Source organism: Bombina bombina, chromosome 3, assembly GCF_027579735.1.
Source record: "Bombina bombina isolate aBomBom1 chromosome 3, aBomBom1.pri, whole genome shotgun sequence".
NCBI lineage: Eukaryota > Metazoa > Chordata > Amphibia > Anura > Bombinatoridae > Bombina > Bombina bombina.
The window spans coordinates 274,251,570-274,270,923 of record NC_069501.1 but is presented as its reverse complement, the minus strand read 5'-3'; the positions used below and the strand labels follow the sequence as shown (position 1 = coordinate 274,270,923).

The 19,354-nt window shown below is 38.9% G+C and overlaps 1 protein-coding gene across 1 annotated transcript in view; it reads left to right on the top strand.

The window, feature by feature from the left end:
- Positions 1–19,354, top strand: part of KIAA0753 (KIAA0753 ortholog) — a 150,631-nt gene that overhangs the window by 111,628 nt on the left and 19,649 nt on the right. Inside the window, exons 9-12 of the mRNA XM_053705247.1 lie at positions 2,318–2,391; positions 2,461–2,482; positions 3,685–3,763; positions 4,342–4,462. Coding sequence (XP_053561222.1) covers positions 2,318–2,391; positions 2,461–2,482; positions 3,685–3,763; positions 4,342–4,462 — 296 coding nt within the window. The remainder of the gene's footprint in view (positions 1–2,317; positions 2,392–2,460; positions 2,483–3,684; positions 3,764–4,341; positions 4,463–19,354) is intronic.

Sequence of the window (19,354 nt, the reverse complement as noted above, 5' to 3'; positions counted from 1 at the left end):
TGTTTTCAGATAGACAATGTCACAACTGTGGCATACATCAATCATCAAGGAGGGACTCATAGTCCTCTGGCTATGAAAGAAGTATCTCGAATTTTGGTTTGGGCGGAATCCAGCTCCTGTCTAATCTCTGCGGTTCATATCCCAGGTATGGACAATTGGAAAGCGGATTATCTCAGTCGCCAAACGTTGCACCTGGGCGAATGGTCTTCACCCAGAGGTATTTCCTCAGATTGTTCAAATGTGGGAACTCCACATTTGAATTTTTACCTAAGGTTGTGAATTCTAACAACATTAGTAGAGAAATTGTGGTTCCTTCATTATGTCCTAATCCTATGAATTCTAAAGAGAAATCATTGCATTCTTTGGATGCTGTTAGAGCTTTGTAATATTATGTTGAAACTATTAAGTCTTTCCGAAAGACTTCTAGTCTATTTGTCATCTTTTCCGGTTCTAGAAAAGACCAGAAAGCTTCTGCCATTTCTTTGGCATCTTGGTTGAAATCTTTATTTCATCATGCCTATGTTGAGTCGGGTAACACTCCGCCTCAAAGGATTACAGCTCATTCTACTAGGTTAGTTTCTACTTCCTGGGCGTTTAAGAATGAAGCTTCGGTTGATCAGATTTGCAAAACAGCAACTTGGTCCTCTTTGCATACTTTTACTAAATTCTACCATTTTGATGTGTTTTCTTCTTCTGAAGCAGTTTTTGGTAGAAACGTACTTCAGGCAGTGGTTTCAGTTTGAATCTTCTGCTTATGTTTTTTCATTAAAAATTTTATTCTGGGTGTGGATTATTTTCAGCAGGAATTGGCTGTCTTTATTTTATCCCTCCCTCTCTAGTGACTCTTGTGTGGAAAGTTCCACATCTTGGGTAATCATTATCCCATACGTCACTAGCTCATGGACTCTTGCTAATTACATGAAAGAAAACATAATTTATGTAAGAACTTACCTGATAAATTAATTTCTTTCATATTAGCAAGAGTCCATGAGGCCCGCCCTTTTTTGTGGTGGTTTTGATTTTTTTGTATAAAGCACAATTATCTTATCTTTTTATTGGATAAGTTGGTTCTATGTGCTAGGTTAGGTTTTCTTCCTAAAGTGGTTTCAAACAGGAATATTCCTTCTTTTCATAAGGAGTGGTTGTTCCATAACCTAGATGTGGTGCGTGCGCCAGAAATTCTTCTTGCAGAAGATAAGGATTTTCGCTAGTCTTCTGTTTTGTTTCTCTGAGAAAAGCAAGGGTTAGAGAGATATGGCTCCTTCTCATTCGCTCTGGCTGAGGATTTTTTTTCGTTTGACCTATGAAACTGCTGGATATCAGCCTTCTGGTAGACTCACAGCTCATTCCATGAGGGCTGGTTATTCTTCCTGGAATTTTCAAGCATGAGGTTGAACAAGTTTGCAATGCTGCAGCTTGGTCCTCTATGCATACTTTGTCTAAGTTTAAAAAATGTGTTTTGTTGTTTCTACTGAGGCTTCCTTTGGGAGAAAGGTGTTTTTTTTTTTAGGCAGTGGTGCCTATTGTTTAGGTTACCTGTCTTGTCCCTCCCTTAGCATCTGTGTCCTCTAGCTTGGGTATTGATTCCCTACAGTAATTGATGATGATCCGTGGACTCACCGTGTCATTAGAAAGAAAACAAAATTTATGCTTTCCTGATAAATTTCTTTCTTTCTTGACACGGTGAGTCCACGGCCCGCGCTGTTTTTCAGACAGACTGTTTTTTGTTATATAAACCTCTGCAGCTTGTGTTGCTTCCTTTCTCTCTTTTCCCTTTGGTCGAATGACTGGGGGATTGTGGGTAGGAAGTGATATTTAACAGCTTTGCTGTGGTGCTCTTTGCCTCCTCCTGCTGGCCAGAAGTGATATTCCCAACAATAATTGATGATGATCCGTGGACTCACCGTGTCAAGAAATAAATACATTTATCAGGTAAGCATAAATTTTGTTTTTAAACAACTTTCCAATTTACTTCTATTATCTAATTTGCTTAATTCTTTAGGTATCTTTTTTTAATGAAACAGCATTGCACATAAGTGAGCCAATAACATGAAGCATATATTCGTATCCACCAATCAGCTCCTCAGTCTACCTAGCTATGTGTTTCAACAAACAATACCAAGAAAACTAAAGAAATGAGATAATAGAAGTAATATGGAAAGTTGTTTTTTTTTTAAATTGCATGTTCTCTCTGAATCATAAAAGGAAAAATTTGGGTTTCAGGTCCCTTTGAAGAAAAAAAAAAAAGTGTTTTAAGAAGACATCAAACTGATCAAGTTGTAAGCTGTATATTTATTTTTAATTTTTTGTTTCACAGTATTACGTTTTGAAACTTTTTCCCCCAAGGGTTGAAATGGGTGTTAACATAGTGCTCATGAGCCCACCTGTCCTGTAGGTCAGATAATATCGCACACGCATGGACATCTACCCTGTTCTCATTTGTGTTCTTGTGTTATGTAGAACCAATGTACTTAACGTGATGGTAAACTATACACCTTTTTAATATCAGATCCAGAATTTTAGTGATATTTTAGATGGAGTTTAATTAATCAGTTGTAATGAAGATGCTCTATAACTTTTTAATCAAGATATAAAATTTAAATACCCTCAAAAGTAATTTTTTCTGTGAGCTAAAGGTTTGAATTGTTCTCTGATCAGCGCTCTAACTACAGCAAAAGAGCCAGCCATATGGGGAGAGCACTGATTAGACAACAATTCAAACCTTTAGCTCAACAAAAAATTTACCTTTGAATTTCATATCTTTATTAAAAAGTAAGTTATAGCTCATTTTTGTTACAACTTATGAATTAAACTCCATCACTAACATTTCAGATCTGATTTTATAAAGGGAGAGTTTACCATCACTTTAATGCAATAGAGCTGCAGAAAAGGTTGGTGATTTATAAATAAGTGAAAATAATAGAGTACTCATTAATGCCTTGTGCTTTTATAGAGCAGACATTTAAAATCTAAATAACATTGTTTGGTTGAATCTGTTGCAGACTTCTAGACATCTTGTGGTTTCTTCATTAATCTGCATATATACACAAAAAGAGAAGCGCTCAACCATAAAATGAGCTAAAGCATTAATCACTTCTTCTATAATTAGTCACCACCACAGGAGCAGTTTTATTTTTTACCCAGAATATATCTGTAAAAAGCGAACAATCTCTCGGAACAAGGGGCATTATAACCCCAGATTAATTTTTTTACCTTGTGTGGACCTCCTCAGTGAGGTGCATTCACACCCCTCTAGATCTATTGGGCAATTTTTCTTCCATCACCCTTAGGGGCATTAGCAGCATACACAATAAGAGAGAAGTTTTTAACCACAAAATGAACAAAGCCATAATAGCTTTTCCTATGGCTATAACCAGTCCAGGAGCTGTATTTTTGCCCAGAATGTGCTGTTTCACAGAGATGAACTTTCCTGCAGTTCACCAGTCTTGTCCTCCCTAAAAAGCAATCCTTCTCCAGAAATATGGCAACCCCAGACATATGTTTCTGCTTTTTGTGGGCCTCTTTAGTGTGGTGGAGCCATCTCTTTCTAAGCACATTGAGCAACTGTTGCACATCAGGTTTCCTGCCATAACCCTCACAGAGATTATTCCAAAAGGTCATAATTTGTGTATGCAAAGTAATCGCTAATATGAGAGCTTTTTTTTTTTTTTTTTTAATGAACAGAAATATCAGGACATTGTTCGTCAGAGGTTTACTCAGATTGCATACGCAGATCCTGAATTCTGGGCCCAGGAGGAAAAAGGTTTGTAACTTGTACTGTTTGTCAATTAAAGGGACAGTCAACACCAGAATTTTTGTTGTTTTAAAAGATAGATAATCCCTTAATTACTAATGCCCCAGTTTTGCATAACCAACACAGTTATAATTATACACATTTTACCTCTGTAATTACCTTGTATCTAAGCCTCGGCAGACTGCCCCCTTATTTCAGTTCTTTTGACAGACTTGCAGTTTAGCCAATCATAGCTGTCTCCATGGTAAATTCACGAGCATGAGCTCAATGTTATCTATTTGAAACATGTGAACTAATGCCCTCTAGTGGTGAAAAAATATAAAAATGCATTTAGAATAGAGGCGGCCTTCAAGGTCTAAGAAATTAGCATATGAACCTCCTAGGTTTAGATTTCAACTAAGAATACCAAGAGAACAAAGCAAAATTGGTGATAAAAGTAAATTGGAAAATTGTTTAAAATTACATGCCGTATTTGAAACATGAAAGTTTTTTTGGACTTGACTGTCCCTTTTAACCTTTTTGAAAATGCTTCTGTCATGTGTTTATTCTCCACATCCAGTCCCATACTGACTAACCTCTCTTTACAGATAGAGCAAGTGCAGTCATAGACCAGAGGCCAAGGTCTCCTCACCCTATCAGGATTACTAAATCTGCAGATCAGAGGGACCCCATAGTGGATATACTGTTGGAGGAACCTCAGGAAGGAGAGTAAGTAATATACTATGTGCTAAGAGCTTGATTCCATTTTGGTTAAAGGGTTATTATAGTGATAAAATTACATGTTTTTTTTTTTAGTAAGAGCATATAATGTTATTACTGGTGATACTGCAATGCAAATGGGTTAAACACATAGTTAAAGTACTGCATGGAAGACGTAATTAGCAGCAATATTCATATGACGTAGCCTAGATTAGTTTTGTCACTAGATGATAATTGAATATTATCCAGTCAGATTTTTACAGAATATGCTGCATCACTGTAATGTTAGCATGTGGGTAACATGTAATGGAATTGAAGGTTTATAGTATTTAGGTCAACACAAACTTGCAGAGCAGTTGCGTTTTTATTAGGCCTGCAGCTATCGGTATATATCAAGGGAACAGCGCACACCAGTCAGAGGCACGGAGTCCAGGGCTTACCAACTCCTACATATAATTCAATCCAAAGAAATGGAATCCAGCTTCATTTAGAAAAGTAGAAATCCTTTATTATTCCACAACATGGGTAGAGGGACAACATTTCGGGCCACCTATTGATCCTTAGTCATGTCAATTAAAAAAAACATGTATACAGAGTCCTTTTATACACTGTTATGGCGGCAAAACTTGTTTCCTATAGTATGATGTAGCGATCTAGTGGTCAAAAAGTATTACATTTCTTTCATGTAATTAACAAGAGTCCATGAGCTAGTGACGTATGGGATATACATTCCTACCAGGAGGGGCAAAGTTTCCCAAACCTTAAAATGCCTATAAATACACCCCTCACCACACCCACAAATCAGTTTTACAAACTTTGCCTCCAAGGGAGGTGGTGAAGTAAGTTTGTGCTAGATTCTACGTTGATATGCGCTCCGCAGCAAGTTGGAGCCCGGTTTTCCTCTCAGCGTGCAGTGAATGTCAGAGGGATGTGAAGAGAGTATTGCCTATTGAATGCAGTGATCTCCTTCTACGGGGTCTATTTCATAAGGTTCTCTGTTATCGGTCGTAGAGATTCATCTCTTACCTCCCTTTTCAGATCGACGATATACTCTTATATTTACCATTTCCTCTACTGATTCTCGTTTCAGTACTGGTTTGGCTTTCTACAAACATGTAGATGAGTGTCCTGGGGTAAGTAAGTCTTATTTTCTGTGACACTCTAAGCTATGGTTGGGCACTTTATTTATAAAGTTCTAAATATATGTATTCAAACATTTATTTGCCTTGACTCAGAATGTTCAACTTTCCTTATTTCCAGACAGTCAGTTTCATATTTGGGATTATGCATTGAATTATCATATTTTTTCTTACCTCAAAAATTTGACTTTTTTCCCTGTGGGCTGTTAGGCTCGCGGGGGCTGAAAATGCTTCATTTTATTGCGTCATTCTTGGCGCGGACTTTTTTGGCGCAAAAATTCTTTTCCGTTTCCGGCGTCATACGTGTCGCCGGAAGTTGCGTCATTTTTTGACGTTATTTTGCGTCAAGGATGTCGGCGTTCCGGATGTGGCGTCATTTTTGGCGCCAAAAGCATTTAGGCGCCAAATAATGTGGGCGTCTTTTTTGGCGCTAAAAAATATGGGCGTCATTTTTGTCTCCACATTATTTAAGTCTCATTATTTATTGCTTCTGGTTGCTAGAAGCTTGTTCACTGGCATTTTTTTTCCCATTCCTGAAACTGTCATTTAAGGAATTTGTTCAATTTTGCTTTATATGTTGTTTTTTTCTTTTACATATTGCAAGATGTTCCACGTTGCAACTGAGTCAGAAGATACTACAGGAAAATCACTGCACAGTGCTGGAGCTACCAAGCTAAGTCTGCTATAAACTTTTGGTATCTGTTTTCTCCAGCTGTTATTTGTATTGCATGTCATGTCAAACTTATTAATGCAGATAAAATTTCCTTTAGTACTGTTACATTACCTGTTGCTGTCCGTCAACATCTAATTTTCAGAGTGTTCCTGATAACATAAGAGATTTTATTTTTTAAATCCATTAAGAAGGCTATGTCTGTTATTTCTCCTTCTAGTATACATAAAAGTCTTTTAAAACTTCTCTTTTTTTCAGATGAATTTTTAAATGAACATCATCATTCTGATACTGATAATGGTTCTTCTGGTTCAGAGGTTTCTGTCTCAGAGGTTGATGCTGATAAATCTTTGTATTTGTTCAAGATGGAATTTATTCGTTCTTTACTTAAAGAAGTGTTATTTGCATTAGAAATAGAGGATTCTGGTCCTCTTGATACTAAATGTAAACGTTTAAATAAGGTTTTTAAATCTCCTGTAGTTATTCCAGAAGTGTTTTATCTCCCTGATGCTATTTCTGAAGTAATTTCCAGGGAATGGAATAATTTGGGTAATTTATTTACTCCTTCTAGACGTTTAAGCAAATTATATCCTGTGCCATCTGACAGATTAGAGTTTTTTGGGACAAAAATCCCTAAGGTTATGGGGCTGTCTCTACTCCTGCTAATGTACTACTATTCCTATGGCAGATAGTACTTCATTTAAGGATCCTTTAGATAGGAAAATTGAATCTTTTCTAAGAAAAGCTTACTTATGTTCAGGTAATCTTCTTAGACCTGCTATATTTTTAGCGGATGTTGCTGCAGCTTCAACTTTTTTGTTAGAAGCTTTAGCGCAACAAGTAACAGATCATAATTTTATAGCATTATTATTATTCTATAACATGCTAATAATTTTATTGGTGATACCATCTTTTGATATCATTAGAGTTGATGTCAGGTATATGTCTCTAGCTATTTTAGCTAGAAAAGCTTTATGGATTAAACTTGGAATGCTGACATGTCTTCTAAGTCAACTTTGCTTTCCCTTTCTTTCCAGGGTAAATAATCATTTCGTTCCTTTCCTCACAACAAGGAACAAAAGCCTGATCCTTCATCCTCAGGAGCGGTATCAGTTTGGAAACTATTTCCAGTTTGGAATATATCCAAGCCTTATAGAAACCTATAGCCAGCTCCTAAGTATCTATGAAGGTGCGGCCCTTATTCCAGCTCAGCTGGTATGGGGCAGATTACGTTTTCTTCAAAGAAATTTGGATCAATTCCGTTCTTAATCTCTGGTTTCAGAAACATTGTTTCAGAAAGGTACAGAATTGGCTTCAAGTTAAGGCCTCCTGCTAAGAGATTCTTTTCTTTCCCGTGTCCCAGTTGACACAGCAAGGCTCAGCATTTCTGAAATGTGTTTCAGATCTAGAGTTGGCTGGAGTATTTATGCCAGTTCCAGTTCTGGAACAGGGGCTGGGGTTTTATTTTATCTCTTCATTGTACCAAAGAAGGTCAATTCCTTCAGACCAGTTCTGGATCTATCATTATTGAATCGTTATGTTAGGATACCAACATTCAAGATGGTTACTGTAGGACTATCCTGCCTTTTGTTTAGCAAGGGCATTATATGTCTACAATAGATTTACAGGATGTGTATCTGCATATTCCGATTCATCCAGATCACTTTTAGTGTCTGAGATTCTCTTTTTAGACAAGCATTACCAGTTTTGTGGCTCTACTGTTTGGCCTAGCCTCAGTTCCAAGAATTTTTTTCAAAGGTTCTCGGTGCCCTTCTTTCTGTAATCAGAGAATAGGGTTTTGGTATTTCCTTATTTGGACGATATCTTGGTACTTGCTCAGTCTTCTCATTTTCGAAGAATCTCATACGAATCGACTTGTGTTGTTTCTTCAAGTTCATGGTTGGAGGATCAATTTACCAATCAGTTCATTGATTCCTCAGACAAGGGTAACCTTTTTAGGTTTCTAGATAAATTCAGTGTCTATGACTCTGTCCTTGTCAGACAAGAGAAGTTTAACATTGATATCAGCTTGTCAAAACCTTCAGTCACAATCATTCCCTTTGGTAGCCTTATGCATGGAAATGTTGGGTCTTAGGACTGCCGCATCAGATGCGATCTCCTTTGCTCGTTTTCACATGCGACCTCTTCAGCTCTGTATGCTGAACCTATGGTGCAGGGATTACTCAAAGATATCTCAATTAATATCTTTAAACCGATTTTACGACACTCTCTGACATGGTGGACAGATCACCATCGTTTAGTTCAGGGGGCTTCTTTGTTCTTCTGACCTGGACTATAATCTCAACAGATACAAGTCTTACAGGTTGGGGAGCTGTGTGGGGGTATCTGACGGCACAAGGGGTTTGGGAATCTCAGGAGGTGAGATTTCCGATCAATATTTTGGAACTCCGTGCAATTTTCAGAGCTCTTCAGTCTTGGCCTCTTCTGAAGAGAGAGTTGTTCATTGTTTTCAGATATGACAATGTCACAACTGTGGCATACATCAATCATCAAGGAGGGACTCACAGTCCTCTGGCTATGAAAGAAGTATCTCGAATTTTGGTTTGGGCGGAATCCAGCTCCTGTCTAATCTCTGCGGTTTTTATCCCAGGTATGGACAATTGGAAAGCGGATTATCTCAGTCGCCAAACGTTGCATCCGGGCGAATGGTCTCTTCACCCAGAGGTATTTCTTCAGATTGTTCAAATGTGGGAACTTCCAGAAATAAATCTGATGGCTTCTCATCTAAACAAGAAACTTCCCAGGTATCTGTCCAGATCCCGGGATCCTCAGGCGAAGGCAGTGGATGCATTTTCACTTCCTTGGAAGTATCATCCTGCCTATATCTTTCCGCCTCTAGTTCTTCTTCCAAGAGTAATCTCCAAGATTCTGAAGGAATGCTCGTTTGTTCTGCTGGTAGCTCCGGCATGGCCTCACAGGTTTTGGTATGCGGATCCTGTCCGGATGGCCTCTTGCCAACCGTGGACTCTTCCGTTAAGACCAGACCTTTTGTCTCAAGGTCCTTTTTTCCATCAGGATCTGAAATCCTTAAATTTAAAGGTATGGAGATTGAACGCTTGATTCTTGGTCAAAGAGGTTTCTCTGACTCTGTGATTAATACTATGTTACAGGCTCGTAAATCTGTATCCAGAGAGATATATTATAGAGTCTGGAAGACCTATATTTCTTGGTGTCTTTCTCATCATTTTTCTTGGCATTCTTTTAGAATACCGAGAATATTACAATTTCTTCAGGATGGTTTAGATAAGGGTTTGTCCGCAAGTTCCTTGAAAGGTCAAATCTCTGCTCTTTCTGTTCTTTTTCACAGAAAGATTGCTATTCTTCCTGATATTCATTGTTTTGTACAAGCTTTGGTTCATATAAAGCCTGTCATTAAGTCAGTTTCTCCTCCTTGGAGTTTGAATTTGGTTCTGGGGGCTCTTCAAGCTCCTCCATTTGAACCTATGCATTCATTGGATATTAAATTACTTTCTTGGAAAGTTTTGTTCCTTTTGGCCATCTCTTCTGCAGAAGAGTTTCTGAATTATCTGCTCTTTCTTGTGAGTCTCCTTTTCTGATTCTTCATCAGGATAAGGCGGTGTTGCGAACTTCTTTTGAATTTTTACCTAACGTTGTGAATTCCAACAACATTGGTAGAGAAATTGTGGTTCCTTCATTATGTCCTAATCCTAAGAATTCTAAGGAGAAATCGTTGCATTCTTTGGATGTTGTTAGAGCTTTGAAATATTATGTTGAAGCTACGAAATCTTTCTGTAAGACTTCTAGTCTATTTGTTATCTTTTCCGGTTCTAGGAAAGGCCAGAAAGCTTCTGCCATTTCTTGGCATCTTGGTTGAAATCTTTAATTCATCTTGCCTATGTTGAGTCGGGTAAAATTCCGCCTCAGAGAATTACAGCTCATTCTACTAGGTCAGTATCTACTTCCTGGGCGTTTAGGAATGAAGCTTCGGTTGACCAGATCTGCAAAGCAGCAACTTGGTCCTCTTTGCATACTTTTACTAAATTCTACCATTTTGATGTATTTTCTTCTTCTGAAGCAGTTTTTGGTAGAAAAGTTCTTCAGGCAGCGGTTTCAGTTTGAATCTTCTGCTTATGTTTTTTGTTAAACTTTATTTTGGGTGTGGATTATTTTCAGCAGGAATTGGCTGTCTTTATTTTATCCCTCCCTCTCTAGTGACTCTTGTGTGGAAAGATCCACATCTTGGGTAGTCATTATCCCATACGTCACTAGCTCATGGACTCTTGTTAATTACATGAAAGAAAACATAATTTATGTAAGAACTTACCTGATAAATTCATTTCTTTCATATTAACAAGAGTCCATGAGGCCCACCCTTTTTTGTGGTGGTTATGATTTTTTTGTATAAAGCACAATTATTCCAATTCCTTATTTTATATGCTTCGCACTTTTTTTCTTATCACCCCACTTCTTGGCTATTCGTTAAACTGATTTGTGGGTGTGGTGAGGGGTGTATTTATAGGCATTTTAAGGTTTGGGAAACTTTGCCCCTCCTGGTAGGAATGTATATCCCATACGTCACTAGCTCATGGACTCTTGTTAATATGAAAGAAATGAATTTATCAGGTAAGTTCTTACATAAATTATGTTTTTTTAACATTATTTCATTTACAAAAGTAGGAAAAAGGCATCTATATTATTTAAATAACAGTGATACATCAGTCTACATGTAAACCTACATAAAATCGCTCTCTCTCCCCCCTTATTAACATTGTACCTAAGTTGATTAACACTATGTCCCATTTTCAAACAGTGGGAGGAGACAGGAGCATCCCTATGTTCATTGATCCTTTCTCTTATTTCCCTAGTTGTCTCACCTGTATTAACCAGACCACAAGGACATTTGATTAAGTATATTACATAATTAGACCTGCATGTCAGATAATCTTTAAACTTAATTTTTTCCCCATGAGCTGGATGATAAAAAAATATATCTCCTTTGATCATTGAGTTGCAATTGCCACATCCAAGACAGGGAAAACACCACATCCTGGATGTGCCAATAGTTCTCTGGGAGCTGTATTTTTTGCTCCCCACATCCTTAAAGGGACAGTCTAGTCAAAAATAACCTTTCATGATTAAGATAGGACATGTAATTTAAAACCACTTTCCAAATTACTTTATCATCAATTTTGCTTTGTTCTCTTGGTATTCTTAGTTAAAAGCTAAACCTAGGTAGGCTCATATGCTAATTTCTTAGCCCTTGAAGGCCGCCTCTTATCGGAATGCATTTTGACATTTTTTTCACAACTAGAGGTCATAGTTCATGTGTACCATATAGATAACATTGTGCTCACGCCAGTGGAGTTACCTAGTAGTCAGCACTGCTATAATGAAAGTCTTTCAAAAGAACTTAAATAAAGGGGGTAGTCTGCAGAGACTTTAGATACAAGGTAATCGCAGAGGTAAAAAGTTTATTAATATAACTGTGTTGGTTAAGCAAAACTAGGGAATGGGTAATAAAGGGATTATCTATCTTTTTTAACAATAACAATTTTGGTGTAGACTGTCCCTTTAACCAGAATATTTTTAATATTTGTATTTTTTCTGTAGGCTGGCATATGATATACTTTAAAAGATTGTAAAAAAGGATTGCAATCCCTCAATGGACTTCAATGTTTCCTTTAAAATGTGCATCACCTTATGACTTAAAGGGACACTGAACCCAATTTCTTTCATGTAATTAGCAAGAGTCCATGAGCTAGTGACGTATGGGATATACATTCCTACCAGGAGGGGCAAAGTTTCCCAAACCTTAAAATGCCTATAAATACACCCCTCACCACACCCACAATTCAGTTTTACAAACTTTGCCTCCTATGGAGGTGGTGAAGTAAGTTTGTGCTAGATTCTACGTTGATATGCGCTCCGCAGCAGGTTAGAGCACGGTTTTCCTCTCAGCGTGCAGTGAATGTCAGAGGGATGTGAGGAGAGTATTGCCTGTTTGAATTCAATGATCTCCTTCTACGGGGTCTATTTCATAGGTTCTCTGTTATCGGTCGTAGAGATTCATCTCTTACCTCCCTTTTCAGATCGACGATATACTCTTATATATATACCATTACCTCTGCTGATTTTCGTTTCAGTACTGGTTTGGCTTTCTACAAACATGTAGATGAGTGTCCTGGGGTAAGTAAGTCTTATTTTCTGTGACACTCTAAGCTATGGTTGGGCACTTTTTTAATAAAGTTCTAAATATATGTATTCAAACATTTATTTGCCTTGACTCAGGATGTTCAACATTCCTTATTTTCAGACAGTCAGTTTCATATTTGGGATAATGCACTTGAATCAAATATTTTTCTTACCTTAAAAATTTGACTTTTTTCCCTGTGGGCTGTTAGGCTCGCGGGGGCTGAAAATGCTTCATTTTATTGCGTCATTCTTGGCGCGGACTTTTTTGGCGCAAAAATCTTTTCTGTTTCCGGCGTCATACGTGTCGCCGGAAGTTACGTCATTTTTTGACGTTCTTTTGCGCCAAAAATGTCGGCGTTCCGGACGTGGCGTCATTTTTGGCGCCAAAAGCATTTAGGCGCCAAATAATGTGGGCGTCTTATTTGGCGCTAAAAAAATATGGGCGTCGCTTTTGTCTCCACATTATTTAAGTCTCATTTTTTCTTTGCTTCTGGTTGCTAGAAGCTTGTTCCTTGGCATTTTTTCCCATTCCTGAAACTGTCATTTAAGGAATTTGATCAATTTTGCTTTAAATGTTGTTTTTTCTCTTACATATTGCAAGATGTCTCACGTTGCATCTGAGTCAGAAGATACTTCAGGAAAATCGCTGTCTGGTGCTGGAACTACCAAAGCTAAGTGTATCTGCTGTAAACTTTTGGTAGCTGTTCCTCCAGCTGTTGTTTGTATTAATTGTCATGACAAACTTAAAAGTTAATGCAGATAATATTTCCTTTAGTAATGTACCATTACCTGTTGCAGTTCCATCAACATCTAATGTTCAGAATGTTCCTGATAACATAAGAGATTTTGTTTCTGAATCCATCAAGAAGGCTATGTCTGTTATTCCTCCTTCTAGTAAACATAAAAAATCTTTTAAAACTTCTCTTTATACAGATGAATTTTTAAATGAACATCATCATTCTGATTCTAATGACTCTTCTGGTTCAGAGGATTCTGTCTCAGAGGTTGATGCTGATAAATCTTCATATTTATTTAAAATGGAATTTATTCGTTCTTTACTTAAAGAAGTACTAATTGCTTTAGAAATTGAGGATTCTGGTCCTCTTGAAACTAAATCTAAACGTTTAGATAAGGTCTTTAAATCTCCTGTGGTTATTCCAGAAGTTTTTCCTGTTCCTGGTGCTATTTCTGAAGTAATTTCCAGAGAATGGAATAATTTGGGTAATTCATTTACTCCTTCTAAACGTTTTAAGCAATTATATCCTGTGCCGTCTGACAGATTAGAATTTTGGGACAAAATCCCTAAAGTTGATGGGGCTATTTCTACCCTTGCTAAACGTACTACTATTCCTTCGTCAGATGGTACTTCGTTTAAGGATCCTTTAGATAGGAAAATTGAATCCTTTCTAAGAAAAGCTTATCTGTGTTCAGGTAATCTTCTTAGACCTGCTATATCATTGGCTGATGTTGCTGCAGCTTCAACTTTTTGGTTGGAAACTTTAGCGCAACAAGTAACAGATCATGATTCTCATAATATTATTATTCTTCTTCAACATGCTAATAATTTTATCTGTGATGCCATTTTTGATATTATCAGAGTTGATGTCAGGTTTATGTCTCTAGCTATTTTAGCTAGAAGAGCTTTATGGCTTAAAACTTGGAATGCTGATATGTCTTCTAAATCGACTCTACTTTCCATTTCTTTCCAGGGTAACAAATTATTTGGTTCTCAGTTGGATTCTATTATCTCAACTGTTACTGGTGGGAAAGGAACTTTTTTACCACAGGATAAAAAATCTAAGGGTAAAAACAGGGCTAATAATCGTTTTCGTTCCTTTCGTTTCAACAAAGAACAAAAACCTGATCCTTCATCCTCAGGAGCAGTTTCAGTTTGGAAACCATCTACAGTCTGGAATAAATCCAAGCCTTCTAGAAAAGCAAAGCCAGCTTCTAAGTCCACATGAAGGTGCGGCCCTCATTCCAGCTCAGCTGGTAGGGGGCAGGTTACGTTTTTTCAAAGAAATTTGGATCAATTCTGTTCACAATCTTTGGATTCAGAACATTGTTTCAGAAGGGTACATAATTGGTTTCAAGATAAGACCTCCTGCAAAGAGATTTTTTTCTTCTGTTAAGTGTGATCAGTCCACGGGTCATCATTACTTCTGGGATATTACTCCTCCCCAACAGGAAGTGCAAGAGGATTCACCCAGCAGAGCTGCATATAGCTCCTCCCCTCTACGTCACTCCCAGTCATTCTCTTGCACCCAACGACTAGATAGGATGTGTGAGAGGACTATGGTGATTATACTTAGTTTTATATCTTCAATCAAAAGTTTGTTATTTTAAAATAGCACCGGAGTGTGTTATTATCTCTCTGGCAGAGTTTGAAGAAGAATCTACCAGAGTTTTTGTTATGATTTTAGCCGGAGTAGTTAAGATCATATTGCTGTTTCTCGGCCATCTGAGGAGAGGTAAACTTCAGATCAGGGGACAGCGGGCAGATGAATCTGCATAGAGGTATGTAGCAGTTTTTATTTTCTGACAATGGAATTGATGAGAAAATCCTGCCATACCGATATAATGTCATGTATGTATACTTTACACTTCAGTATTCTGGGGAATGGTACTTCACTAGAATTACACTGTAAGAAATACATAAAGCTGTTTAATAACTAGAGATTATGTTTAACGTTTTTGCTGGAATGTAAAATCGTTTTCATTTACTGAGGTACTGAGTGAATAAATGTTTGGGCACTATTTTTCCACTTGGCAGTTGCTTAATCTGTTTTCTGACAGTTTCTGTTCTCCCTCACTGCTGTGTGTGAGGGGGAGGGGCCGTTTTTTGGCGCTTTTACTACACATCAAATATTTCAGTCAGCAACTCATTGTATTCCCTGCATGATCCGGTTCATCTCTACAGAGCTCAGGGGTCTTCAAAACTTATTTTGAGGGAGGTAATTTCTCTCAGCAGAGCTGTGAGAATTATAGTTTGACTGAGATAAAAAACGTTTATTCTGTAATTTGTTTCCTGCTTTCAGAATTTGTTATCTTTGCTAATGGGATTAAACCTTTGCTAAAGTTGTGTTATTTACATGGATTGAGGCTATAACTGTTTCAATTTATTAATTTTCAACTGTCATAGATCTTCTGTGCTTCTTAAAGGCACAGTACGTTTTAATATTATTCTAATTGAATTGTATTTCCAAGTTACAAGTTTATTTGCTAGTGTGTTAAACATGTCTGATTCAGAGGATGATACTAATTTTCGTTCCTTTCGTAATTTCAAAGCAGGAGCAGCATCAACTTCCTCTGCACCAAAACAGGAAGGAGCTGTTGCTCGCTACAGACAAGGCTGGAAACCTAACCAGTCCTGGAACAAGGGCAAGCAGACTAGGAAACCTGCTGCTGCCCCTAAAACAGCATGAATTGAGGGCCCCCGATCCGGGATCGGATCTAGTGGGGGGCAGACTTTCTCTCTTCGCCCAGGCTTGGGCAAGAGATGTTCAGGATCCCTGGGCGCTAGAGATAATATCTCAGGGATACCTTCTGGACTTCAAATACTCTCCTCCAAGAGAGAGATTTCATCTGTCAAGATTGTCAACAATCCAGACAAAGAAAGAGGCGTTTCTACGCTGCGTACAAGAGCTCTTGTTAATGGGAGTAATCCATCCAGTTCCACGATCGGAACAGGGACAGGGGTTTTACTCAAATCTGTTTGTGGTTCCCAAAAAAGAGGGAACTTTCAGACCAATCCTGGACTTAAAGATCCTAAACAAATTCCTAAGAGTTCCATCGTTCAAGATGGAGACTATTCGGACAATTTTACCTATGATCCAAGAGGGTCAGTACATGACCACTGTAGATTTAAAAGATGCTTACCTTCACATACCGATTCACAAAGATCATTATCCGTACCTAAGGTTTGCCTTCCTAGACAGGCATTACCAGTTTGTGGCTCTTCCATTCGGATTGGCTACAGCTCCAAGAATCTTCACAAAGGTTCTGGGTGCTCTTCTGGCGGTACTAAGACCGCGGGGAATCTCGGTAGCTCCATACCTAGACGACATTCTGATACAAGCTTCAAGCTTTCAAACTGCCAAGTCTCATACAGAGTTAGTGCTGGCATTTCTAAGGTCACATGGATGGAAGGTGAACGAAAAGAAAAGTTCACTCGTTCCACTCACAAGAGTTCCCTTCCTGGGGACTCTTATAGATTCTGTAGAAATGAAGATTTACCTGACAGAGGACAGGCTAACAAGACTTCAAAGTGCTTGCCGCACCCTTCATTCCATTCAACACCCGTCAGTGGCTCAATGCATGGAGGTAATCGGCTTAATGGTAGCGGCAATGGACATAGTACCCTTTGCACGCTTACACCTCAGACCACTGCAACTGTGCATGCTAAGTCAGTGGAATGGGGATTACTCAGACTTATCCCCTTCTCTGAATCTGGATCAAGAGACCAGAAATTCTCTTCTATGGTGGCTTTCTCGGCCACATCTGTCCAGGGGGATGCCATTCAGCAGACCAGACTGGACAATTGTAACAACAGACGCCAGCCTTCTAGGTTGGGGTGCCGTCTGGAATTCTCTGAAGGCTCAGGGACAATGGAGTCAGGAGGAGAGTCTCCTGCCAATAAACATTCTGGAATTGAGAGCAGTTCTAAATGCCCTCCTGGCTTGGCCCCAGTTGACAACTCGGGGGTTCATCAGGTTTCAGTCGGACAACATCACGACTGTAGCTTACATCAACCATCAGGGAGGGACAAGAAGCTCCCTAGCTATGATGGAAGTATCAAAGATAATTCGCTGGGCAGAGTCTCACTCTTGCCACCTGTCAGCAATCCACATCCCGGGAGTGGAGAACTGGGAGGCGGATTTCTTAAGTCGTCAGACTTTTCATCCGGGGGAGTGGGAACTTCATCCGGAGGTCTTTGCCCAAATACTTCGACGTTGGGGCAAACCAGAGATAGATCTCATGGCGTCTCGACAGAACGCCAAGCTTCCTCGTTACGGGTCCAGATCCAGGGATCCAGGAGCAGTCCTGATAGATGCTCTGACAGCACCTTGGGACTTCAGGATGGCTTACGTGTTTCCACCCTTCCCGTTACTTCCTCGATTGATTGCCAGAGTCAAACAAGAGAGAGCATCAGTGATTCTAATAGCACCTGCGTGGCCACGCAGGACTTGGTATGCAGACCTGGTGGACTTGTCATCCTGTCCACCTTGGTCTCTACCTCTGAAACAGGACCTTCTGATACAGGGTCCCTTCAAACATCAAAATCTAACTTCTCTGAAGCTGACTGCTTGGAAATTGAACGCTTGATTTTATCAAGACGTGGGTTTTCTGAGTCAGTTATTGATACCTTAATACAGGCTAGGAAACCTGTTACCAGAAAGATTTACCATAAGATATGGCGTAAATACCTATATTGGTGTGAATCCAAAGGTTACTCTTGGAGTAAGGTTAGGATTCCTAGGATATTGTCTTTTCTACAAGAAGGTTTAGAAAAGGGTTTATCTGCTAGTTCATTAAAGGGACAGATCTCAGCTCTGTCCATTCTGTTACACAAACGTCTGTCAGAAGTTCCTGACGTCCAGGCTTTTTGTCAGGCTTTGGCCAGGATTAAGCCTGTGTTTAAAACTGTTGCTCCACCATGGAGTTTAAACCTTGTTCTTAATGTTTTACAGGGCGTTCCGTTTGAACCCCTTCATTCCATTGATATAAAGTTGTTATCTTGGAAAGTTCTATTTTTAATGGCTATTTCCTCGGCTCGAAGAGTCTCTGAATTATCAGCCTTACATTGTGATTCTCCTTATTTGATTTTTCATTCGGATAAGGTAGTCCTGCGTACTAAACCTGGGTTCTTACCTAAGGTAGTTACTAACAGGAATATCAATCAAGAGATTGTTGTTCCTTCTTTATGCCCAAATCCTTCTTCAAAGAAGGAACGTCTACTGCACAACCTGGATGTAGTCCGTGCTCTAAAATTTTACTTACAGGCAACTAAGGAATTTCGACAAACGTCTTCTCTGTTTGTCATTTACTCTGGGCAGAGGAGAGGTCAAAAAGCTTCCGCTACCTCTCTTTCTTTTTGGCTTCGTAGCATAATTCGTTTGGCTTATGAGACTGCTGGACAACAGCCTCCTGAAAGAATTACAGCTCATTCTACTAGAGCTGTGGCTTCCACTTGGGCCTTCAAGAATGAGGCCTCTGTTGAACAGATTTGCAAGGCTGCAACTTGGTCTTCGCTTCATACTTTTTCCAAATTTTACAAATTTGACACTTTTGCTTCATCGGAGGCTATTTTTGGGAGAAAGGTTCTTCAGGCAGTGGTTCCTTCTGTATAAAGAGCCTGCCTATCCCTCCCGTCATCCGTGTACTTTTGCTTTGGTATTGGTATCCCAGAAGTAATGATGACCCGTGGACTGATCACACTTAACAGAAGAAAACATAATTTATGCTTACCTGATAAATTCCTTTCTTCTGTAGTGTGATCAGTCCACGGCCCGCCCTGTTTTTAAGGCAGGTAAATATTTTTTAATTTATACTCCAGTCACCACTTCACCCTTGGCTTTTCCTTTCTCGTTGGTCCTTGGTCGAATGACTGGGAGTGACGTAGAGGGGAGGAGCTATATGCAGCTCTGCTGGGTGAATCCTCTTGCACTTCCTGTTGGGGAGGAGTAATATCCCAGAAGTAATGATGACCCGTGGACTGATCACACTACAGAAGAAAGGAATTTATCAGGTAAGCATAAATTATGTTTTTTTCCCGTGTCCCAGTAAATCCAGTGAAAGCTCAAGCATTTCTGAAATGTGTTTCAGATCTAGAGTTGGCTGGAGTAATTATGCCAGTTCCAGTTCTGGAACAGGGGCTGGGGTTTTATTCGAATATCTTCATTGTACCAAAGAAGGAGA